Source organism: Saimiri boliviensis, chromosome 4, assembly GCF_048565385.1.
Source record: "Saimiri boliviensis isolate mSaiBol1 chromosome 4, mSaiBol1.pri, whole genome shotgun sequence".
NCBI classification, from domain to species: Eukaryota; Metazoa; Chordata; class Mammalia; order Primates; family Cebidae; genus Saimiri; species Saimiri boliviensis.
Genome location: NC_133452.1, coordinates 11,007,514 through 11,032,571, shown reverse-complemented (window position 1 = coordinate 11,032,571; position 25,058 = coordinate 11,007,514). Strand labels below are relative to the sequence as shown.

The following is a 25,058-nucleotide window of genomic DNA, read 5'->3' as shown; positions in this document are numbered from 1 at the left end:
TGGGAGGCCATGCTTGCCATGCAGATTCTCCTTCCTAGTTGGATAATCCTGGTGAGTTTCTCATCTTGGAGAACCTGTAATAATATGATATGGTGGCTCAGCAGTTTCAAGTTTCCTTGTGATATTTGATACTTGGCATATTTTATTTTTTGCCAACAGTTAGAACAAGACATCTTGCTGTTTAAAACACACTTCAGTGACATTTTTGTGCTAGGCAATAAACCAAGCTAAGAACTGCATGGAAAGAATTTTCAGCTTGATTATTTAGTCTTGTTAAGGAGTTTGCTAGCTCTTGTAATATGCAAAGCGTATTAGTTTGTTCTTGTACTGCTGTAAAAAAACTACACGGGAGTGAGTGGTTAATTTTTTAAAAAGGAGGTTTAATTAGCTCACAGTTTCACAGGCTGTATGGGAAGTATGGCTGGGAAGGCCTCAGAAAACTTACAATCACAGTGGAAGGTGAAGGAAAAGCAGGCATATCTTCACGTGGCCAGAGCAGGAGGAAGAGAGAGAAGAGGGAGGTGCTACACGTTTTCAAAGAAGCCAATCTTGTGAGAACTCTACCATGAGAACAGCAAGGGGGAAATCCACCCCCGTGATTCAATCACCTCCCACCAGGCCTCACTTGCAACACTGGGGATCACAATTTGACATGAGATTTGGGTGGGGACACAGAGCCAAACCATTTCACAAAGCAACCACATTGATAAATACTGTGATAAATACTGATAACCACTGTGATAAATACTAAAGGTGCATGAGGAAGAAACAGCACCTGGAATTATTTTTTAGATGAATAATATTTTGGTATCAACAAAGCACAAGGCCCAATCATGTATTATGAAGCAGAAGGATTGCTTGAACCTGGGAGACGGAGGTTGCAATCAGCCCAGATCATGCCACTGCACTGCAGCCTGGGCAACAGAGTGAGACTCCATCTCAAAAAAAAAGAATTTAAAAAAAAAAAGATTTGAATAAATGTTGTAAAAGAGTTGTTGCAGTAAACTGATTAAGTGAGGGAAAAATGAGTGGGGGCTTCCAGGCCAAGGGAAGTACAGGAGAGTGAGCAGAGGAGAGGCGATCTATCAGAGCAGTAAAGTGGGCCCCCCTGCATTGTCTCCATCCGCAAACGGCTGCACAGGGGCCCCGTTAAATCAAATGAGGCTGCAAATGGAGTCTGTTCTGGATGGGCCGCTGCGTAGGATTTATGAGCGGCAATGTATGTCATATTTTATGAACACAGAAGGATACTTGCTGTAAAATCAAATAAGGCTATAATCTAGTCTTATGTATTTATTTACTGAGACAGGGTCTCACTCTGTCATCCAAGTTGGAGTGCAGTGGTGCGATCGCTGCTCACTGCAGCCTTGACCTCCTAGGCTCAAGCGAGCCTCCTGCCTCCACCTCCTGAGTACCTGGGACTATGGGTTTTGTGCCAACATGCCTGGCTAAGCTCTAGTTTTAAAATATTCTCAGGGACACAGAACAGTGGGACACACTGAGAGGCACCACAGGCCAGGGTATAAATAAGAGGGAAAAGGCCTAGAGCAGCAGAAAGTCATGTCCTGTGACCCACGTGGAGCGGGCCTGAGAGGGCCGTGCACGCATGCGCCTTCCCCAGCAGCAAAGCCTCAGCTGGAACAAAGGTGAGTGAGCCCAGAGTAGAGTCAAAGGAAGACAGTCATTGGTTCAGTGAGCCTGAAAATACACAAGAAAGCAGGGATCTTGTTGCCGTGTCAGCCTGTGGCAGTGAGACTCCACGTTGGTCCTCTGTGATCCACTAAAGGTCTTCATGCCCCTTGTATGGTCCACACCCATGTTGAATCAAGGCTGGTCTGTGTCACTAATAGAATATGGTGGTAGTGACAGTGGGTGACTTCTGAGGGTGGTCTGAAAAGGCATTGCCAGTTCTTTTTTTTTTTTTTTTTTTTTTTTTTCTGAGACGGGAGTTTCGCTCTTGTTGCCCAGGCTGGAGTGCAATGGCGCAACCTCGGCTCACCACAACCTCCGCCTCCTGTGTTCAGGCAATTCTCCTGCCTCAGCCTCCTGAATAGCTGGGATTACAGGCATGCGCCACCGTGCCCAGCTAATTTTTTGTATTTTTAGTAGAGACGGGGTTTCACCATTTTGACCTGGATGGTCTTGATCTCTTGACCTCGTGATCCATCCGCCTCGGCCTCCCAAAGTGCTGGGATTACAGGCTTGAGCCACCGCGCCCGGCCTGGCATTGCCACTTCTACCTTGGACTCCTGCTTTACTTGCTTCAGGGAAAGCCAACTGCCATGCTCTGAAGATATTCAAACAGCTTTGTGGAGAGGCACTGAGGCCACATCTCAAAGCCAGCACTTTTTTGTCAGCCCCAAGTGAGTTAGCCAGGAAGTGGATCCTCCAGCCCCATTCAAGCCTTCAGATGATGGCAGCCTAAGCCCATGCAACTCAGGAGGGACCTCCAAGCCAGACCTACCCAACCAGGCTGCTTCCAACTTCCTGACACATAGAAACTGAGAAAGATAATGGACAATTATTGCTTTTAGTCACTGCATTTTGGAGTAGCTAGAACACACATTTTCTGAACACAGACAAACAAACAAAACCTGTCACATACTCAGGTAATTGTTCAAGCATGAACTACAAGAGAAGGAGATGGTATGGGAAGTCTCCCTCAGTCAGTGCCTTTCTAATATTACCTGTTGGCCAAAGAGACTGATGACGTTATGTGAGTTTAGAGAGCTTTCTCTGGCAGCAATGATTAATATTGCATTTGCCAAACCAGCTGCACGATCTGATTAGAGAAGTTATGATGTCAGCAAATTGCAAGGCGTTCAATATCTATCTGTTGAATGAATGAAATAAACAACAAACAGGGCAAGTGTCACTAATTAATAAAAAACTTGGATTTGCTACAAAATTACTCGCACTTATCCTCCTTCACCTTAGAAACAACACACAAATATCTTTTGCAAACTGCTAGTCTCACTGTACCAGTAGAGAAATCTAACTGTATTTTAAAATGTTTTTAAAAATTTTAAAATTGCGTTTGCTAGAGTGTCTCGGCCTGAGGACATCTGTCCACTGAGTTGCTGCTTATGCATGGTGGGTGTTGCACATAGCCAGGGTCTGGGTATGAGGGGCCTGCAGCAGGGAATAGGTCCAAGCTTACACTGACTTCTTGCAGAGGGCAACTGTATTAGTCCATTCTCATACTGCTATCAAGAAATACCTGAAACTGGGTACTTTATAAAGAAAAGAGGTTTAATTGACTCACAGTTTCACAGGTTGTGCAGGAAGCATGGCTGGGAGGCCTTAGGAAACTTATAATCATGGTGGAAGGCAAAGGGGGCGCAAGCATGTCTACATGGCAGGAGCAGGAGGAAGAGAGTAAAGGGTGGGAAGTGGGGTGCTTCACACTTTGAAACAATCAGGTACCATGAGAACTGTCCCATGAGACAGCCCTAGGGGGATGGTGCTAAATCGTTAGACATCACCCCATTTTCCAATCACCTCCTACCAGGCCCCACCTCCAACACAGGGGATTACAATTCAACATGAGATTTGAGTAGGGACACAGAGCCAAACCATATCACCAATTCTACCAAGCTTGTGCTACTGCATAAAGAACTTCCTTCATGTATGCATGCATATACACGTGAACTCACAATTGTTTATTGTGTTTCTGCTGTGAGTCAGGTCCTGTGACAGGCTGTAGGGGCACAAGGTGAGCAAAAGCAGATGTGATCCCAGTCCTCACGGAGCTTACAGTCAAGCTGGATGATGGATGAGTAGCCATGGAGATAAGCATGAAAATTCAGCCATGGGAAGGACCACAAAGGCAAATTCTGTGGTGTTGTGAGTGAGTAGAAAGGGGAGATTTTACCTGGTCAAAGGGTTCTGGGAGAACTCTAATAAAAGCTGAGCTTTGAAGGATAGGTAGAAGGGAACAAGGGACACGATTAGCTGGTGCAAAAGCCCTATAAAGAGGCGGCAAGATGACCCCGAGACTGAAGGGCAGGGTGGCTGGGGGATCATGGATGGGATCTTCTATGGAGACAGGCGAATGAAAAGGGCTCAGTGCTGCAGAGGAGTTGGAGGAACAGAGGCAGTAGAAGCAGAAGACAGGCCAGGACAGGCTCTAGTGTCAGAAGTCAGGGAAAGATGCTTCCAGAATGAGGAAGAGGACTGTAGGCTGAATGCTGCTGAGGGCTCACAAAATCATGATTGAATCTAGACAGAGAGTAAGGTCCCTTCCCAGAGTGAAGGTGACCTAGAAAACAGCTCAAGCCTGCTTTTTCATTTCAGGAGCATCATATGAGTAACAACTAGCTATGACCTGTGAGCTGTGATAGGGAAGCACATTGATTTGGATGCTACAGAATCACAGAATATTTTTTCCTGGATATTTTTGTGCCGACTCTAAAGAATGTATGGAAAATTGACTTTGCTTCTCAAGTGTGGCCAGAGAGCAATGGTTATAACGTGGATGCAGACGATGGTGCTTTTTTCTGAAGTCAGGAAAATCTAACTATAAATAAGAGGCCCTCATCCAAAATGCCTTCCTGCCAACATTTTGTTACTAATTCCACACTGGAAAATGCTTCTTTTGATGGCCTATAGTGGAAAGAGCAATGCGTTTGCAGGTAGAGTTTACCTCCTGGCTATGCTATCTCCTAACTGTATGAACATTGGCTGGACACAGAACCTTCATTTCTGCCTCTGTAAAATGGGCATAATAATGTGTCTCCCTTGGTGATGGTTCACGTGGATAAATGAGTGCACACTTTGTGAGTTGCAGAGCACCACATCTTTATGGAGAAAACCAGAAAGCCTTATCAGTCACTGATTTACATTCCAGTTAGAAGGAGGTGATAGGATCCTTGAAGGAAGGCTTGATGGGTGATGAGAAGGCGCAGTATGAAAAGGCATGATGTGCCTGGGTAGGTGCCTGAGAGGGAAACGCCACCCGGGAGGGAAGGGGGCTGGGGTCACCTCTGGCCAGCTGTCTACTTCATCACTTCTTCCAGCCAGTCACATTGCACAGATGGCAAAGCCCTCACCAGCTGTCAGCTGGTGCAGATGTCACTTCATAGGTGACCACAGGTCTGTGCTCCGTTTATGGACCAGGTACACAGGTGGGGTTCATTATGAGTCTACTGAACAAATAATGAATGTCCCCATTTCCAGAGTGAATGCCTGTCTGTCCTCATGCTACCTGAGGCAGGAGGGACTTCAGTGGCACCCCCTGTACACACCAGCATGGGCTCAGGTGGCCAGCTCTGCAGTGCTCACGGACTAGCCGTTGTGGTCTGCTCTTGACAAGAGGCTGGGAGTCAGAAAAATGCATCCTGGGAAGGTGGCCAGACATATGTTTTTCTAGCTTAATGCCGGGCCAACTTTTAAAACTCCCAACTGCAACTTGAAGACGACAATTTGAGCTCTTGTTCTACTCGGACTCACTAACGTCTCCTTCCCAGACTGTGCTCTTTTTAATTCCACAGGATTAGCGCGATTAGAATGAACGTACCCCGATGTCTGCCTATGGGAAGCACACAGAGGGTTAAAAATTTCCTTGGTGGAAAAATAAGTAAAGTAAAGAAAGTGTTGGGCAACATTCATAAAAATTCCATTAAGCTCCATGGCCTGAAGATCACAGCACGTGTCACACTGGATTGTGATTGTTTTCATTTGTTTCTTTGCATATATGTTGCATTTGATTGTGAGTTCTTTGAAGCATGGGCTGTGTCTTAGTCACATTTGCAACCCCAGATTCTACCACATGGTCTGGAACAAAAATAGGGGTTCAACAAAGGATGTGTAAAGGAATAGATGAATGATTTCTCTTGTCCTCACTGACAAGCGGTAGTCGGCAGAATTGGAATACCTTCTTCCATGTGTGGAATGTGAGAAGGATTGACCAAGGCCATTGGACAGAAACTTAGAACATAAATCTGTGTGGTTTTTTTATTTAATCATGCCAGCCATCCATATGTGAGGCTGGTGTCTGACATCTTAATCCTTTATGTTTCACTAATTGCCAGTAGATTTGTACAACAGAAGAGAATTGCCTTGGCGCTGGCTTGCAGTGGAAACACGTTAGAAGTTCTGTGCAGAGAAAGTGTGTTTTGGGCAATGATGGATTCACAGCAGGGTTTTTTAAGAAGTACCATTTCTTTCCTGCATCTCTGAAACCCTAAGAACATGAATGATGCAACATTGAGGTCTCATGCAGTTGTTTGCTAAGTGGGATTCGTCCCTATCTGGATGGTAAGGAAGTGTCTCTGATAAATCTGCACTGGACATGGGGTGTGCAAAACAGACCTTTATTTATCCTCTCTCCCTTGATCCTCATATTTTAATGAACATGGGAGAGAGGGAGAAGACCTTCTGAGTGTCATGTGGTGGAGAGAGTTGTGCCCTTGAGGTCAGAGGCTCGGACTGGACTCCCAGGCTCATCAGTTAAAGGGCTGAGCACTTGCCACACAATCTCTTGGAGCCTTGGTTTTCTCCTGCAGAATCAGAATAGTGCCTCTAACGTTGTGGTGAGAATCAGAACAGAATGAATACTGTTCAAAAAAAAGTAGTAAAGCATTATTTTGTTATTTTATCTTATTCCCAGTGAGAAGTTATTTCTGTCATCCTTCTCCCAGGGCAAGGTGAAATCGAGACGGCAGTGTCTACCTGCTCGCCTCTAGTTTCTTTTTCCTTTTCCCTCTGTTCATAGACTCCTGGGGACTGAAGTGTTCCTCCAGATCTGCTCTGGTGTATTGAGCTCCCCACAGTCACCACGAGCGCTGTAGGTACATTCTCTTTTGTTCTCCTATGTAGCCTTTAAAAGCACGTCACTATTGTGTCATGCGTATTGTGTCATGTCCTGCTGCAGTCAAAATATGCAGATCTATTCAAATATAGTGCTTAAAAAGGAATTAAAGAGCCACGCGAGCCAAACTGAGGACTGAACGAAATTTGATGTCAGATGAATAATATGAGACACCCACTTTCAAAACTCGACTTGAGTCTGTACTGAAAGGTCATTTGAATTTGCTTCCCATTTATCTATATGAAACACAAGAGTAGCATTTTAATTTACCCTGTCACATAGAAATGTCAAAACAATGTGTTTAAAGGGTGCCGAACTCCTTGGATGTACAATTACTTTAAAAATAACTAGAACCAGAAACAGTGTATATGAACATAGGCTGATCTGTAAAACCAGAAAAAAAAAAAAAAAAACAAAAACCCACAGAACTAAGGCAGGCTAATAAGGCATTGATTTTAATGACTGGTCATCTAGCCTCAGAGCAACCTTTGCTCTGTTTGGTTTTGATGAACTTTTATTCTATTTTTAGAAGCAACAATCAGGAGATCAGGAAATTATGTGAAAAAATAGTAAAATCTTAAAATCTTTCACAGGACAACAGTATTGACAGAGTGGACTCAAAATTGACAAGAAGGAAGAAAACTTGAATGTGCTTCTATTTGTGAGATGACCACGTTCAGGACAGATGATTGACTCCTAGTTCCGTTTTCTTAAGATCTTTTAAACCTAAAGGTAATTATACCTTAAAAGTCACTTTTATGATACTGTTGATGAAACACACACTCTCAGATTTGTAATGAAATTAGAATCAGGACTGGTAAGTGTTGGTAATTTTATTTAATATCAAACAGCCCATGGTTGAGGGTTCTGAAACTCTAAAATTGGAAGTAATTTTACCTTGTGCTTCACTCTGAAATGTACCCCTAAGAAAGTTGCTCTGGTAAGTATCATTCTGGGGAGGAAGACAAGTGCATATGCATCCATGAGGATGCAGGGAAGGAAACTGATATCTGATGAGCTTTCACTGTGTGCCTCTACAGATTATGGCATGCGATTAGTTCATAAAACAAAATTAATGAGTGACATCCTGAAATTACGGAAGTCCCAGTGGAGAGTTAATGAGCAGCATGAGAATAGTGTGACTTGGTGTATTGCAAATCCTCTTTCTCCACGTCCAATGAGTCAGAAAATTACCTGAGCCGTATCTTTAAGATGCATCCAGAACCTCGTTTGGTTCTCATGCTCCACTGCTATCCGTCATGTTCAAGAACCGTCTTGCCCCAGTGGGATTGTAAGAGCCTGTTTACTGGTGTCTCCTCTGATCAGAATTCTCCTGTGTCGCCCTTCACCTCTTGGATAGAAAGCCTAAACCCTTCCTGCAGCCTGTAAGGTCCTCTCTGCTGCCTCCCTTCCTCTTCCTGTAACTTACTCCTGCTATTCACCTGCTTTTCATCACTGCTAATCCTCGGGGTCTAGAGCAGTGTTGGGTATAGAGTAGATCACAATAAGTATTTGCTGAATGAATGAATGAATGAATGGCAATTAACCTCAGCACTTCCTGGATGTTACTCTGTGTTTGGTTTTGTGATGGCCTCTTTTGGGCGACAGATTAGCAATAAAGATAAATCTTGTCCTCTTCAGAATAGGGGGGAGTGCACTAGCCAAGACTCATTGCTTGTAGAAAATAGACATCTCATTCCAAGTTAGCAAAAGGGAATGTGCTCTCCCCAGAACCAGTGTTCAGAAGTGCAGGGGTGAGGCTGGAGCCCAGGACTCTCACAACTGTCAGGCACTTTTCTTCCTGGTTGGCCGCTTTCTATGCATGGCTTCCTTCTCTCTGGCTGGTATACCTCAAGGCCGGAGACAGAGCCACAGGCCCATCCTGGCTACTGCACTGGTGTCCAGTGGCTGCTGTAACAAATAATTACGAACAGCGTGGGTGGCTTAAACAACAGAAATTTGCTCTCTCACTGTCTTGGAGACCAGAAGTCTGAAATCATTTCCACTGGACTGAAGTCCAACACAGGCACTGGGGGAGCCTCTTCCAGCCTCTAGTGGCTGCCAGCATCCCTTGGCTATGGGTGCATCGTTCCAATGGCTGCCCCTGTCCTCACCTGGATTTCTCTTGTGTGTGTCAAATCTCTCCTCTGTTTTATAAGTTACATACATGACTGCATTAGGGCCCACCCCAATAATCCACGATAATATCTCCATCTCAAAATTCTTAATCGCTTTTTAATAAACCATGTAAAGTGATATTCACAGGGCCAGGGACTAGGACAGGAATACCTTTTGAGGGGGCTGTGTTTCAGCCTGCCGTGGATATCATTCTTCCAAATCCATGAATAATGGGAGAAAAAGACCTTTCCACCAGTCTCTGTTAGAAACAGTCCTGCCTCTGAGTGACCCTATCTAGGCTACTGCAGAGCACTGAGCCAGTGGGGAAGTGGGGCTTTGAGAAGGAGTGGGAGTAAGGAAGGGGCCTGTCACTTGGTTATAGTTGGGCAGGGAGCCACTATTCCCCCATAATAGGCAGAGCCGGGTGGCTGCTGGTGAGACAGAAACCACACAGCTCCATGGGGGAAACATGACAACATAAGGGAGTAACGCCAGAAAGCATGTGTTTAGGCTGGGCTCCGTGGCTCACCCCTGTAATTCCAGCACTTTGGGAAGCTGAAGCGGGCGGATCACTTGAGCTCAGGAGTTGGAGACCAGCCTGGGCAATATGGGAAAACCCTGTCTCTACAAAAATACAAAAAATGAGCTGGGCATGATGGCTGGAACCTGTATTTCCAGCTACTTAGGAGGCTGAGGCAGAAGAATCGCTTGAGCCCAGGATGTGGAGGTTGCAGTGAGCCGAGATGGCGCCATTGCACTACTCCAGCCTGAGCGGCAGAGGCAGAGGGAGACCCTATCTCAAAAAACAAACAAACAAACAGTATGTCTTTAAACAGTAAAATGCTTGCAAACTTTAAGAGCCATAGAACTCACCCAGCTGCAAAGATTAATAAAGAAGAACCATCGCTGGGAAGCAGGAGAGTTTTCTGGAAAGGAAGGCGGTAGGTTTATGCCTTTCCTGGATGCACAAATTCAAAGAGATACTGTATTTCCAGTTTTCATCTATTTACAATTCATCTAGCATCTATCTCTCTCTCTCTCTCTCTCTCTCTCTCTCTCTCTCTCTCTCTCTCTGCAGAACACAAATCCTGTCAAGTTTTGGGTTGTCCCGAGGGACAGTTGACACAGCGCTGGGTGGCGAGTCCAGCCGGGTCAGCTGCCGGGTCAGCTCTGCGAGGACACCGGTCCGCGGACAGCAGCACGCGGCGCCCAGGACCCGGCCTTCCTGGCGCTCCGGTCACCGCCGCCTCCAGGGGCGCTCCGAGCCCGCCTGGAAGGAGGAATAGAGCGACCTGGGGCGGCGTTAAAATTACAGAAACGGGAAAGGCGAGGTCAGCTGAGTCCGTGGCCTGGGCAACAAAGCGCCCCGAAAACGGTTCCTTTTCGACCCGCATCGTGAGCGCCCCAGAAATGACAGCCAGACGCAGCAGGGTCTCAGGACGCTGAAAACCCCTGACGCGGGCGCGCTGGGTGCGGGGAGGGACGTGCGAGGACCGGGCTGGCCACAGGACGACAGCGCTGCGGGCTGGGTGAGGGGTCCTGGCCCGGGTCCCCACAAAGGGCATTCCTGGGCGCGATGGGCGACTTCCCCAGCCAGAAAATGAGAGGGTTAGACCAGGGGAGGAACTTCCCCAGCCACTTGGCGCAGCACAGCGACCGCCGAAAGTTCAGAACCGCTCAGTCCGTCCGGGGCGCCCCGGCCCCTCCGCCCCGCGCCCCGCCCGCCTCCGGCCCTGGTCCCGCCGCCCCCATCGCCGGGGTCGCCCCCGCCGGCCCCTCCGGCCCCGGCCCCGCCCGCCGGCAGGGGGCGCCCGAGCGCGGCTAAAAGGCGCGGCGGGAGGTCGGCGGCCTCAGTGGCGGAGCGCGGCTGCCGGTGCGCGGCCGGAGCGATCGCCGCGGGGCCGGGGCGCGGCAGGCACAGCGCAGAGCGCGCGGAACAGACGGACGGCGGCGCCTCTGCGCTCCCCAGACTCCGGCCAGCGCCCCCCCGGCCAGCCGCGAGCACCCAGCCCAGGCCCAGCCCGGGCTCCCGATGGCCCCCGAGGCTGGGGCGCCCCTGCGCGCGCCGCGCCGGCTGCCCTGGGCGGCGCTGCTGCTCGTGGCCGCGCTGCTCCCCGTCGCTTCCTCGGCGGGGGCCCCAGGTACGCGCCGCGCCCGGCCAGGCCCCCGGCGCTCCTCTGCTCCCCATGCCCCCTCCCGCGCTGGGGCCCCGCCGTCCCGCTCCGCGCTGGCTGCTCATCGTGTCACTAACCTGTGCGTCCTCGTCACTCGCGGGTCGGGACACTTGGCGCCCTGTTTGGGAGGCGGGAGCGGGGACGCCTCGGTGCCCGGGGAGCGCAGCGCGCTGGCGTTTAACTTTGCGGTCGCCCGCCCTGGGGTCCGGAGGCTCCAGTCCTCTAAGTGTCCTGGGAGATTCAGGCACAGGGGCGCGGGATGAGGGGCAAAGGGACTTTCGGCGTGCGGGCTGGGGGAATGTCTTTTTTTTTTTGCCCAGAATTTCCCGGGAGTGTAGGTTCTTTCTCCGCGTTCCCCTCTCCCGCGGACGCACTCGGGAGACGGGAGGGAGGCAGCGCGCGGCTGTTCTAGAAGGGCGCGGGGAAAGGCTGCGAGCTGCCGCGGGCCGTCGGGTGCCTCTGCGCTCGGGAGGAGCCGCGCTCCCGTGCCAGCCCCGCTCCAGGCGGCAGAGGCCCGCGCGCTCAAGCTGGGAGAAAATGTTTGTTTTGAGAGGAGGGAGAGGGAAATGAGAAAGGAGTCGCGTCCAGAGAAGCTCGCCCTTCCCCGACGGCTGAGGCACAGCCAGGATGGATGCTTGCTTTGGGAGCAGTGCTTTTCAGAAAATGCTAGCGAGCTCTTGTCAGATTTCTTGCAAGTTTCCTGCAGAGAGAGACAAGTTTGTGGCGGGGTTTTCATTCCTAAGCCTTTGGCGGACCTTGTTCCCACCTCCCGTGCAGGCATTTTTAAACTTGAAACTGTGGTTTTTAGGTCATTGGTTTGTAGAACTCCAAGAAGCAGACAATGATTGTCAGATACTATTCCAATGAGGGCACTTGCTTTAGGATGCTATTTAGTGTCTATATTGTTCTCTTACTTCAGGGGTAAAGGAAGAAAAGTTGGGGGCCACATTGCTTTGTGACTTTTTGGTAGATACATCATCCCAGTGCTTGATTCAGGTTTCTACCAGGTATTCTGACGCCAGTGCCACTTTTTCATAAAAGGCAGTGGCTGCTGTAGGGTCTTTTCCTTCCCATTAGTGATCTCTAAGAAAGTATTCACTGACTATTTTGCACAGTACTTGAGAGGAATCAAACTATTTTAAAGCCTTCCAACTTCCCCACCTACGACTCCTGGCTTTTGTTTTTCTAAGTTAAAATTTTCCGAGTGCTGGAAGAGTTTTTGTTTCTGAAAATGGTCTGAAACTGGAACCAGTGCTGCCCTGGCTTTGTGGCGATTCCAGCCTTCTGCCTTTCCGATTCCTCTGCCACCTGCCTGTGAGTTGCACGCGAGTGGGTTCCGAGTAGGGTTGTTTGAGAGAGCTCCAGGAAACCCACCGCGATCTGCGCTGTTGCTTCTTTCGCCTTCTGCTCTGTGGATCACTCAGCTGAGGAATGCTGGGGTTGGACCGCTTCCCAGCCCTTCTCTGTACTGTGTTGACGTGGGAGCTGCAGTGAAATGATGAGCAGACTAGAAGTGGGCAAAGGAGGACAAGCACATTTCAGAATGACATCTACCACATTTAAATTGAACAATAGAAGGATAGAAACAGACATAGCAGCCTGTAGATAGCTCCCCATACTGTGGATGAAATCATGGGGTACGTCATTTCTTTCATGGACTCCTTTTGACAGCAACACCATGGGCAGACTGCTCCCTCTCTCTGGCTGAATTAATGCATGGACCAAGCGAACTGCTTGTGTCCAGCCCCACTCCCCCGCCCCCACCTTTTTGGGGCCAGAATCTCTGTAAGGAAGTTACAAGGGCCACATAATAGTGACAGACATGATAGCTCCGGAGGGACTTTGTTTAAAGCAGGGCACACTGAAGATCTGAATAACCCCTTCAGCTTAGGTTCAATTAAACATAAAACAAAATAAGCAAGCAGTGCCGCTGCTCCCACATGCATCCATCCCTACAATAGGCTACTATGCAAACATTAAAGTTATGATGGGCTTGCTAGTCTGGGATGATCCATTTTTCTAAACACGTGTGGATGAACTCACACAGGCACGTATTTACAGTGGATATCTTAGGGTGGTTACGGATGATTTTTATTTTCTGCTTCAAAAACGCTTTTGGGGAATTCTCCATGTCAAAACTATTTTCAAAGTAATACTAAGATTACTAAGATGCTATTTTCCTTTTTCACAGTTGACATTTGCACTGAGGGTGTAAAAGCTTGATGGGCAAACTGCAGGCGCCTTGCTGTAAATCAAGGCAGAGATAATCACCATACCTTTATTGAATTTTGGGGGGGCCTTTGCAGTTAAAAAATATTTGCCAGTTTCGTTAAGAATGCCCTTGATGCCACAGTAAAATTATTAATTTTACCAAATCCCTGTATCTTTGAATGTGTGTCTTTTTAATAGTGTAAATAAATGGGAAGGACACATAAGGTACTACTGCTGATGACCACGTTCAGTGGCAGCCCGAAGGGGAGCACTGGTGTTATCACGTGAGTTGTGCATTAAGCTAGCTGATTTTTTTAAATGGAATGTGATATTTACCACAAAGAATGACAACAGACAAACTAGAGTTATTCTGACTTGGGTATTTGGCAGATGTTAAAAATGAACAAAGGGAGCCTGCTACTTCTAGTAAAATAACTGCTATTATTTCTTGCCAGTGATAAAATTTGAGCTTTGAAGTGAAAATTAGAATTTGCCAACTTATTTCCATCACTATAAACTTGAAATTATCCCAGTATTTACATTTTTTATGTGAGATCAATGGTGATATAAATGAATGTGATTTGTAAATGTCATATTACAAAATGTGTCAACATTTAGCCGATCTGCATGACCAAATAAACCAGCAGATCCAAATGACCAGTGTATAGCCTTACAACAATCTTGCATGGGTAAAAGATCTATTCAAAGAGCACAGTAACACAATGGATCTTTAATGTAACGAAATATGAAACATTCTTCATTCAGATTCTAAGAAATGGCTACTTGATGAGTTTTGGTGTAATATCAGAGATTTTCAAAATTATCCAAAAAAGCTATTGCAATAGTTGCCCAGTTACATATACGTGTGAGGCTGGATTTTCTCCAACCAAAACAACATACTGCAATAGATTGAATGCGTAAGCAGATCAGAGATATTCTATTAAAAAGATCTGCCAAAATGTAGAAACAATGCCACCCTTCTCACTCATTTCTCTTCATTTTGGAAAACAGTTATGTTTCATAAAAATACATTTTTATGTCAACATGTAACGGTTTATTATTGTTATTTTAAAATAATTAAGTATGTATTTTAGGCTTTTCTTAGTTTTAATTCCCAGTAGATTCAGTAAGGACAGATAAAACCCACAGACACATAACCTCCATGGCATCCTCATAAATTTAAGAGTAGAAGATAATTCAGGCGCCAAAACGTTTGAGACACACTGGTATATATGGAAGGAAGTAGGTTAAAAATCAGGGTGCCTGGGCGTGAGCAGCAGTGCTGTTCTGCACCCCGGGGCCTTGGGCCAGTCTCTGCTCTGGAATAGACCAATTGAAGGAGACTCCTTTCATCTCTGGAAACCTTTAGAAGCTTTCCTGTGGCTCAACCTGTGTGAGGCTTTTGGGGATTCCCTCTTACTTCAGTCCTCTTTGAGAGAATGTAGTGAGACCCGCTCACCTTTTATCTTGTGTATTGGAGCCCGCCAATGGCAGATGGAAGACCTGTTTGTTCATCAGCTGATCATGAAATTTATTCCTGTGGAATCAGAGGGTTGTAACAGGATTGCAGAGTGACAATTCACATCCCTGGAAAGTTATCACCAGACACTTCCAGAGCATGATCGATATGTCCTACCAAGACCATTCACGTCATATTTAAGTTCTAAAGACCCATTCCCTGAAAACGGGAGGGGAGGGGGAGTGCATTCATCTCCTTTTGCTGTAACAAGCTGCCACACACTTAATGACTTGAAACAATAGAAATGTACTAGCTTTATTGTGGTGCTAGAGATCGGAAGTCCAAAATGGGCCCCACTGGGCTAAAATCAAGGTCTGCATCGGAACTTTAAGGGAGAACTTGTTGCCTTGCTTGCCCTTTCTACCTCCCAGAGGTGCCCACATCCTTGGTTCTGGGGACTAGGACAAGGACATCTTTGGGAGACCATTCTGCCTACCTCAAGGTATGAGGGTGGGGCGGGGAGTCTGGAAGCAAACATTTCGGGAGAGGCGTCATCACCTGTGGCTGATTAAGGAGCAGACCCCTTTTCCTTGTCCCCAGTGGTACTTGGGGATTTCTTGAGTTCTAATTACACTGTTATCTGGAGTTCTTCGTTCAGTTAAAAATAGGGGTATTTAAAGGTGTAAAACTAATGGAGAGAAGAGAATATGTATATGTATGTATCGACTTGTGAGTGCATAGGGTGTGTCTGTTAGAACACCCACGAAACTGCAAACTTTGGTGACTTCGGGGAGGCGAACTGGGTCGCTGGGGACAGCGGTGGATACCGTTTCATCCGTCTCTTTTACCACCTTTCGTAGATGCATGTTAGAGCATTTGGAATCACGGAGGTGTTGGTTACTCACATTCGTGAGCACCCTCTTTTCCTCCCCAATGTTAGTTATCCTTGTCTATGAAAAACCTGCATCGTCCCTCGGCCTGGCCGGGGCAGCACTTGCGCTCTGAGGCCCTTAGAGGGCGCTCCTGGCCTTCTGGAGGCGAAGCCACCGCCCGCGGGCCCTTCCGTGCGGCCCTGGTTGGAGGGGAGCACTTAGCTGAAGCTGTGGCTTTGCAGAGATAAGCAAATTAGGACAAACATCCAGCCGTCTGCCCTGCTTCTCCCTTAGTGCTTGCCTTTTGGCAATTTTTCTGCTCCTGGGCGCTTCCTTCCAATATTACGTTGGAAAGGACAGATCACTCATTAAGAGTCGAAATGGCTGCGTGTTAGCAAATTCAAATAAGCGCTGGTGAGAAAGGAAATTGCCTAGACCTTCAGCTGGGGTCAGGAGCCCGGTGGCTGTTGGGGTGCGCTGGGGCCTCTGCAGGCCGCCACCAAAGCTGCCGCAGCTGAAAGATAGGGTGAGCCTAAGGGATGTCACAAGGGTGCCAGACTCAGTAACTGCCTCCTTTGCCCTGATGGGTCCCCTCTCAGACTCTCCTCTCCACCCTCAGGGTTACTTTTTGTATCAAGGGAGGGTAATATTACAATTATAATGTCTAATTATGATGATTATGTAGTAGTCTAATTATTATAATAACGTTACCCTTATCAATGTGCAAAAATAACTTGAGAGGTGTTTGTGTTAATTACAAAGTAGATGCCGCTCACATTCTTTTTTTTACTATGGTTTCATATCTGTGAAGGAAATGATTTAATTATGGCATCCTCATGCTCTGTAAAGTACAATCTACATAATTCTGTTTTCAGTTTTATGAGGAGTTTTTAGGTGTACATTTTCACTTCCTTTTAATAATAACTGGAAGTTTAAAGTGTTATGGAGTTTACCATTTCTCTCTGTTATTTCATTTAATTTTCGCAGTGACCTTGCAAAGTCAGTAACATCCTCATCTTGCTACTGGGGGAACTGAGGTCAGAGAGGTTAACTGGTTTTCCCAAAGTCTGTAATCTAATACTTAGTCTTTGGAACCCAGGTCCCACACTCTCCCTGCAGACACCCCTGTTCTGGGTGCTTTGAATATTTACTGTATCCTCTTGTTTTCTTCTCTAGGCTGGGTGCGAGGGTCAGTACTCACGTTTTTGATCTGTTCAGAATGCCTTCCTAAGTTTGCTTTTGTAACATTGCTGTTGGCTGTTGAGAAATGATTCTGCCAGACACTGAAATGTGTTGAACTCCAGTAGGGCTTGACTTAAGATGGAGTGGCAGTGAATCTAGCCTCTATTACAAGATGGATTTGGCCCAGGAATATGGTCCTTGCTGTGGAAAGCCCCCTTTCCTTGGTGGTTCTGTTAAAGCTCGCATGTCAGCTCCTAGAAGCCGGTGCTGGGTGTCTAACCTGTTACCCAACCCTTCACCACTTAACGTCAGGGGATCTCTGTGAATGCTTGATCTTTACCATGGAAATCATAACTTTGAACCTTTGAGACTGTATTTAAACAGAAGGCTCCTGGAAGTGCCACACCTTGTGCTAAGACATTCAGTTTTGTTTACTGGACCAAGGAACAGTGCTAAGAAACATTAGTGGCTAACGTACATGGTTGGCAACTCCCTGTGTCTCACAGAGGTGGGTGAGACTGATGCTCATAGCATTAAAATGTCTTGAACTTCTCTGGAGAAATGTGCCATTTAGGTGCTGGGCTCTGTTTTATTTAGGGACTGTTTCATGGTGCCATGTCCCTTCATCTGGTTTATTAGGTTCTGGCTGAGCCACTGATTTGGCTATGTAACCTTGGGTAGGTCATAACTCTTCAGGTCTCAGTTTTCTCATCTGCAAAATGAGGGGATTGACCTAGATGTTGTGAAGGGCCCTCCAGCTCTAACTTTGTAGGAGTCTCCATTTGAAGGATGTCCATTCAGTCATTCATTCATTCAGCAAGGGTTACCAGGAGTCAGACAAAGATGCAAAGTCAGATGAACATAGTCCCTGCTGTCAGAGGACACACAGGCAGGGAAGGCTGGATTAGGATAAGGCAGACAGGTGATATATGCTAGGACAGAGGTGCCACAGGTGTCTTGGGGGTAAATTGACTGGGAGGTCAAGGCCAGCTATATTTCAGCTGGCTTTTGAGAAGGGCGTAGGCATTAGTTGGGGAAAGACGCCGAGGAAGAACATCTCAGGTGGAGGAAAAGACCACGCTCCACGTGTGAAGGCACATGCGAGGAACCAGGAATGCTCCAGGTGGCTTGTGCTACGTGCTGCTCTGGGGCAATGGTGGCATTCAGGGTTGGAGGCATAGGAGGCAGCCAGCTCAAGAAGGTCCTGGGGTTTGACCTGAATCCACAGTGTTGGTGGCCACTGAGGGAGTGCCATAAGGTGACAGGTCTCTGGGTTAGTAGGAGGTCATGTAGCAGCCAATCCCAGTACTGCAAGGGGCTCTGGTCAGAAGGGGCCACTGAGGCTTTTGTTCATTGTTTGGGGCTTTCTTTATTATAATATAGACAAAATGCCTATATTGTGTCACCTCCTGTCTTAACTCAATTGAAGAATGATCTTGGTTCCATGTTTTCTGAAATGGCTCATATGTTCTAGATCAGTCCCATTTTGGAAAGGGCCGGTAGCGTGAGTCTCAAGTATTCAGATGTGGGCAGTCTGGTAGGATTGGTTTATAGTGCAGGTCTTGAATAGTTGAGTATAGTGGCTTTGGGGTCGGGGTGGGTCTGTGGCAGAATTCAGTGTGGTTCCCAAGGAAAGACCTTGTGTAATTTTAGGAGTTCGTGGGGAGTGCTAAGTAACTTGGCTTAAAGAGGAAATGAAAGGGCCAGGCACAGTGGTGCCAGTGGTGCATGCCTGTAATCCCAGCACTTTGGGAGACTGAGATGGGCAGCTCTCGAGGTCAGGAGTTCAAGACTAGCCTGACCAACATGGTGACACCCCGTCTCTACTAGAAATACAAAAATTAGCTGGGTATGGTGGTGCATGCCTGTAACCCCAGCTGCTGAGGAGGCTGAGGCAGAAGAATCACTTGAACTTGGGAGATGGAGGTTGCAGTGAGCTGAGATCATGCCACTGCATTCCAGCCTGGGCAACAGAGCAAGACTCCGTCTAAAAAAAGAAAAGAGGAAATGAATGGACATAATTTATTGAAACTTCTACTAAATCTGCAAACAGAGTGGAGATGAGCACAGGCTGCTCTTGAAGAAAAGTGTGGATAGTGGGTACTTTAAGCACTAGTGCTGTGGCTGGAGTTAGCTAGCATTTTCATAAAGTATCTGAGAAGGGTGTGCAGCAATGTCTCCTCATTTATCGTGACCCCACATTTGTCTGGAGATAAAGCCTCATCCACAGTCACTTATGGCAGAACTCAAGAAGTTGGATGGGGTGTGCCAGGTTTGGACAGGTGTGGTGTCCTAGGAGCTCAGGAGAAGCCACTCTAGCCAGACAGGGGAGGGCAGGACCCGGGGCAGGCGGGCTCAATGTGAGCTCCTTCTGCAAAATCAGGAGGAGAAGCTGCTTTTGACAAAAGCGCCATGAAATTTGCGGTGCTCTGGCAGAGAGTGGGGAAAGCCACCACGGTGGCACAGACTCACATATAAAATCAAACCCCGTGCAGAGAAGGCTCGCCCCCCAGTCATGGATGTGTGCTGGCGATGATGTGTCAGTCACACTTAGAGGACAGAAAGCTTAGGTGTGCCCTTCACAGAGAAGCCAGCGTGCTGTGTGTACTTCAGTGCCCGTCATGAGAAGCTTTCAGTGATTTTCCTCCTATTTTCCTTGTTTTCCCTCTTGCCCTTGGCCATGGGTTATCTCCACGGAGCGTCCAGAGCGATCATGTTAAACCACCAATCAGATCAAATCACTCCCTCGTATAACACCCTCCAATGGCATCTCAGGACATTTGGCACGAAGCCTCCGCCCTCGCCTACCAGGCGTACGGGATGTTTCCAGGTTCTGCCTCCAGAGCTCACTTGGCCCCATCTTCCCTTTCCTTGAAAAAAAAAAAAAATCTGTTCTCATGGCCGATTGTGGCGTGCCCATTTCCACCCCCAGACATAAGGGTTGGGGTTTTGGACTTCACTATAGGCTTAAATGCTATTTTTCAAAAAATGTTTTTAAAAAGTTTTAATTTTGAGATAGTCATAGATTCCTGTGCAATGATAAGCAGCATGAACGTTGTCAGGATCAAAATGCAGTCACTTGTGCTAAAAACCCTGACAAACAGAGCGAGGAAAGGCCAGGAAGGGAGGTTTCTCATGCGCGAATGCCTGGCTCCAAGGACTCTCGCCAAAGACTGAAAAATTGCAAGCTTGCAAAAGGCCATGACAACCTGACATCTCCCCAGCAACTTCCTGTCCATCCTCAGACTGGCGCTACCCTCTTCACTGATCCTTGTATTCAAGGATAATTATCTCGAGACAATCACTGTCTTCCTTATTTTCCCTTTAAAAGCCTTTGCCTTCCTTTAACTCTCTGAATATGCGTGTAGTTCACCATGGCATACAAATTCCCACTGCAGTACACACTCCTAAATCAACATCATTTTCTCTTGGAGTCTCCTTCTCTGCTGTTTCGTTTGACAGAAGTAAGGTGGACGTACCATGCACCCTCCACCAGCTTCCCCTAAAGCAGGCGTCCCCAAACTTTTTACACAGGGGGCCAGTTCACTGTCCCTCAGACCGTTGGAGGGCCGCCACGTACTGTGCTCCTCTCACTGACCACCAGTGAAAGAGGTGCCCCTTCCTGAAGTGTGGCGGGGGGCCAGATAAATGGCCTCAGGTGGCTGCATGTGGCCCGCGGGCCGTAGTTTGGGGATGCCTGCCCTAAAGGCAGAGTTTGTGTAGCTGGAATGTGGCAACCCAGCCAGGACAGTGAAGATGCAGGACCATTCTGTGAGAAGGCCCTGGAGCTACCTGATGTAGCCACATTTGCCTCCCTTCCTCCCATCCACCCGACAAATCTGTTCTCACATTTTATAATTTCATCATTTCAAGAATGTCATATAAATGCAGTTCTACACTGTCACCTTTTGGGATTGGCCAAAGCCTATTTTTAAAAAGTATTTTGCCCATTCTGCTTGTGATCAATGCAGTTAGCTTGCAAGTGTTTTTTTTTTTTTTTTTTTTTTTTTTTTTTTTTTTTTTTTTTTTTTTTTTTTTTTGTAAATAGAGAAGTCCTGGCTTGCAACTTGGCATCTCAGGGAAGTGCGGCCACCACCCTGGTCCAAGCCGTATTACCTGGATTTTTGCCGTGACCTCTCCGTCGTCTCGCTGCTTCTGTCCCCTCCCAGAGCACTCCAGTCTCAGGACAGCAGTTGCAGTGAGTCTAATGATGCACAATGTCACAGAACCTTCCAGTAGCTCCCCAACTCCCTCAGATACAAACCAGGGTCCCAACACATTTTCCAGACTATGCGTCATCTTTTCCATACCATGTCCTTCCTTAACCATCTGCCATCTGCTTTGGCTCCCCGCCCCTCACAGCCTCCTGGCTGGTCCTCTGATGTACGAGGCCCCTTCCTGCCTCAGGGCTTTTGCACTGGCTCTTCCCTTTGCCTGAATAACCTTCCATAAACATCCGTGGCTTGATGGCTGGGCACAGTGGCTCATGACTGTAATCTCAGCACTTTGGGAGGCCAAGGTGGGCAGATCACCTGAGGTGATGATTTAAGACCAACCTGGCCAACATGGTGAAACTCCGTCTCTACTAAAAATACAAAAATTAGCCAGGCATGGTGGCAGATGCCTGTAGTCCCAGCTACTCAGGAGGCTGAGGCAGGAGAATCACTTGAACCTGGGAGGTAGAGACTGCAGTGAGCCAAGATTGTGCCACTGCACTCCAGCCTGGGTGACAGAGCGAGATTCCATCTCAAACAAAAACGAAAACAAAAAGCGTCCATGGGTTGATGGCTCAACTCTTCAGGTTCTTTGTGCAGCCTCTTCTCATGGGGCCTCTGGACTTCTCCCTGCCTTTAACAGGGTAATCTCATCCTTCTCCCCAGCACATCTTGTCACTGCCTTGTTTTGCTCCACATCCTCATCAACACCCATCATTTCATGATTTTACTGGCTTATTTGATACTTGACTGTCTTCCTTTGCTGGAATGTAAGCTCCATGAGGGCAGAACATTTTGTTCGTTTTATTCCCTGCTGTAGCCTCCTTGTCTAGAATGCTGCCCATAAATAGCAGAGGCTCAGTGACTCCTTACTAAATGACTAGATGTGCTTTCTTTGGTATTAGCTACATATGATATATCTAAATATATTTATGTATGTTGACAGGCCTCCAGCAGAATATGGGGCGGTGACGAGTGTGTGACAGTGTTCTGCTTCCCTTCCACCCTAGCTGCGTAGTGTCAGCCTATGCGTTAGTGAGCGAGTTGCTTTGTGTTGGAAGTCCATCTTCAGCTAGAGAGAAGAATTGTATTTACACAGTGTGTTCATGTCCTAGGGCTGTTGTAATAAAGTTCCACAAACTGAGTGGCTTTAAACAAAAGAAATGTGTCGTCTTGCAACTCTGGAGCTGGAAGTTTAGAATCTGTAGGGCCGGTCATGCTCTCTGGTAGAGAAACTTTCCTTGCCTTTTCCTAGCATCTTGGCTTTTAGACACATTAGTCCAACCTCTGCCTCCATGTCATATGGCATTGTCCCTGTGCTACAAAGACACTCGTCATATTGGATTAGGTTTGGCCATCTTGACTCTGTAAGACCGTATTTCCAAAATTTCCAAATAAGGTCATATTCACAAAACCAGGGGTTAGAACCTCAATACATTTTTGGAAGGGATACGATTTAACTCATAACATACGGTGTGCTTACCAACATGATTTCTTTTCTTTTTTTAATTTTTAAGTTCCAGGGTACATGTGCAGGATGTGTAGGTTTGTTACACAGGTAAATGTGTGCCATGGTGGTTTGTAGCACCTATCAACCCATCACCCAGGTATTAAGCCTGGCATGGATTAGTTATGTTTCCAGCGATCTCTCTGTAGTGTTGCTGCTCCTGTCTTCTCCTCCAATACTCCAGTCAATAAGGCAGTGATAACGCAAGTGTCCATGTATCCTCATTGTTCAGCTTCCACTTATAAGTGAGAATATGCAGCATTTGGTTTTCTGTTCCTTTATTAGTTTGCTGAGGATAATGGCTTCCAGCTTCATCCATGTCCCTGCAAAGGACATGATCTCAGTCTTACGGCTGCATAGTATTCCATGGTGTATATGTACCACATTTAAAAAATCCAGTCTATCATTGATGGGCATTTGGGTTGATTTAATATCTGCTATCATGAATGGTTCTGTAATAAACATACATGTGCATCTTTCTTTATAATACAATTATTTATATTCCTTTGGGTATATACCCAGTAATGGGGTTGCTGCGTCAAATCGTGTTTACAGTTCTAAATCTTTGAGGAATCACCATACTATCTTCCACAATGGTTGGACTAATTTACATTCCCATCAATGGTGTAAAAGCATTCCTATTTCTCCATAACTTCGACAGCATCTGTTGTTTCTTGACTTCTTAATAATTGCCATTCTGACTGGCGTGAGATGGTATCTCATTGTGGTTCTGACTTGCATTTCTCTAATGAACAATGATGATTCCTTTTCAATAGGCAAAATAGTTCATCAGCTTCCAGCACTGGGCCATAGCTGAGATGAAGAAGGTATAAGCCCCTGAGCTGCATTGTGTGCTGAACTGTCAACTTGGAGTTCCAAAGACCTATGGACATTCAATTGTCTTAATTGTTTGATCAAGCCGGCCTAGGTCTTTTACTGATAGATTAAATAGTAAGTAATTAACTTATATCTTCTGTAGGCAAGGCACTGTGTGAAGCTCTGGGGTTACAAAGATTTAGTAATGAAGTTGGGATTGCTATGGCAATAAGTGACAGACAAATGTGATAAATGTAGCAATATAGGATCATCTCAGACTTTCTAATCAACTTCTACTTGCCAGAGGTAGTGTTTTTGCCCTGAAGCATAGAGAATTGTAAGATCAGGAAGAGGAACCACCAACTTTGTCTGAGGACTTTGCCTGGCAGACACACATTGGTGTTGACTCAATCTGAAACTCAATCAACACATTTTTTTTTCCTATTCTGTAAAATTTGGGATGTGCCTTTCTCTTTTCTCTGTCTAGATTGTGTTCTTGAGCTGAGACTTCCAGGCCATGAGATGAGGGTAGCCTTTCTCTGCCACAGAATGTCCATGGTCCATGGATCTGACAGCCTTTGACCTCCTCGATGCTGTGGAAAACCACCACGTTCTCTTTTTCTGTAACATGTGCTCAGCTCCAGTCTGTTTTTTAATACCATTTTGTTCCAGCCCATCCAGCGATTTTCTTCTACTGCTTTCTGATGGACTGGGAGAATTTAAGCATCTTGTTTTGGCTAATAATTCTCAGAATCCACACATGTACCTACTGATGTACAAACAGACCACACCCAAAGGATGTCAGGCCTTGGGCTGATTTATTTTCACAGCTGCATCGTGGCTGCACTTTCCATGCTGGCACCTAGGGAGGATGAAGTTCAGGGACGAACACTAGATGTCATTGGAGCAGACTGTGTGTCCTTCTTACTAAGCATGCAGAATCTGACTTGGGGTCCTTGGGATGAGTTCCGTGGGGTCCACTGCCGCTCTGAGAATGTAATGAAGTTTCATTACAGAAACTAATTCTCAGCATTTTGAGGGGTCGAGGATAGGCTGGATCACAGCCACAGAGAGGGACTGACTACATATCCTCTTGGAATTCAAGCCCTGGAAAGCAGTGACCCAGGGCTCCCACACATGGGGGAAATTTCTAGTAAAATCACTCCTTGAGTTCCACTAATGCCATACTCTGTTCTCTGATTATCCTAGCTTTGGGAGGACTTCCTTTCCTCTGGGCCCTGATAATGTTTCTTGTTAGTGGCACTCAGCTGATAGCAAATGTCTGATACCCTCCCTCTTTCGTGTGCTGATGTAGTGCTTCCTTCAGTACACTGAAACCCATTGCCTTTCTTATATGTCTCCAAATTAATTCACTTGTATTCCCAGGGGAGTGCTTTGCTTAGTAACTCTATGTCATCCAAATGAAGAGCATATTCAAAGATGTTTATCTTTGAAGGTAGGGAAATGTGTTGGAATTTGACTCGGTCTGTCCAGTCATTTTGGACTTACAATCAATAGGCAGATGGAAGAGGAGAAGTTGAATCAGATTATCTAAGTTTCCTTTCAACCATCAAGATTTTAAAATTCCAATTAAAAGTATGTTTTCCCAGATAGAAGAAAGTGAGGACCAAACAACAGCTCTGCTGTGAGAGGGAGGATTGGCCAAAAGCTGAGGTGCTGGGAATCAGGCTGGG

The 25,058-nt window shown here is 46.7% G+C and overlaps 1 protein-coding gene across 2 annotated transcripts in view; it reads left to right on the top strand.

The window, feature by feature from the left end:
- Positions 1-10,797: 10,797 nt before the first annotated feature.
- The window catches only part of FNDC1 (fibronectin type III domain containing 1), a 101,794-nt gene continuing 87,533 nt past the window's right edge, over positions 10,798-25,058 (top strand). For both annotated transcript variants that reach the window (XM_039467945.2, XM_039467946.2), the window contains exon 1: positions 10,798-11,070. In XM_039467945.2, the coding sequence (XP_039323879.2) occupies positions 10,962-11,070 (109 nt within the window). In that variant the 5' untranslated portion in view covers positions 10,798-10,961. The remainder of the gene's footprint in view (positions 11,071-25,058) is intronic.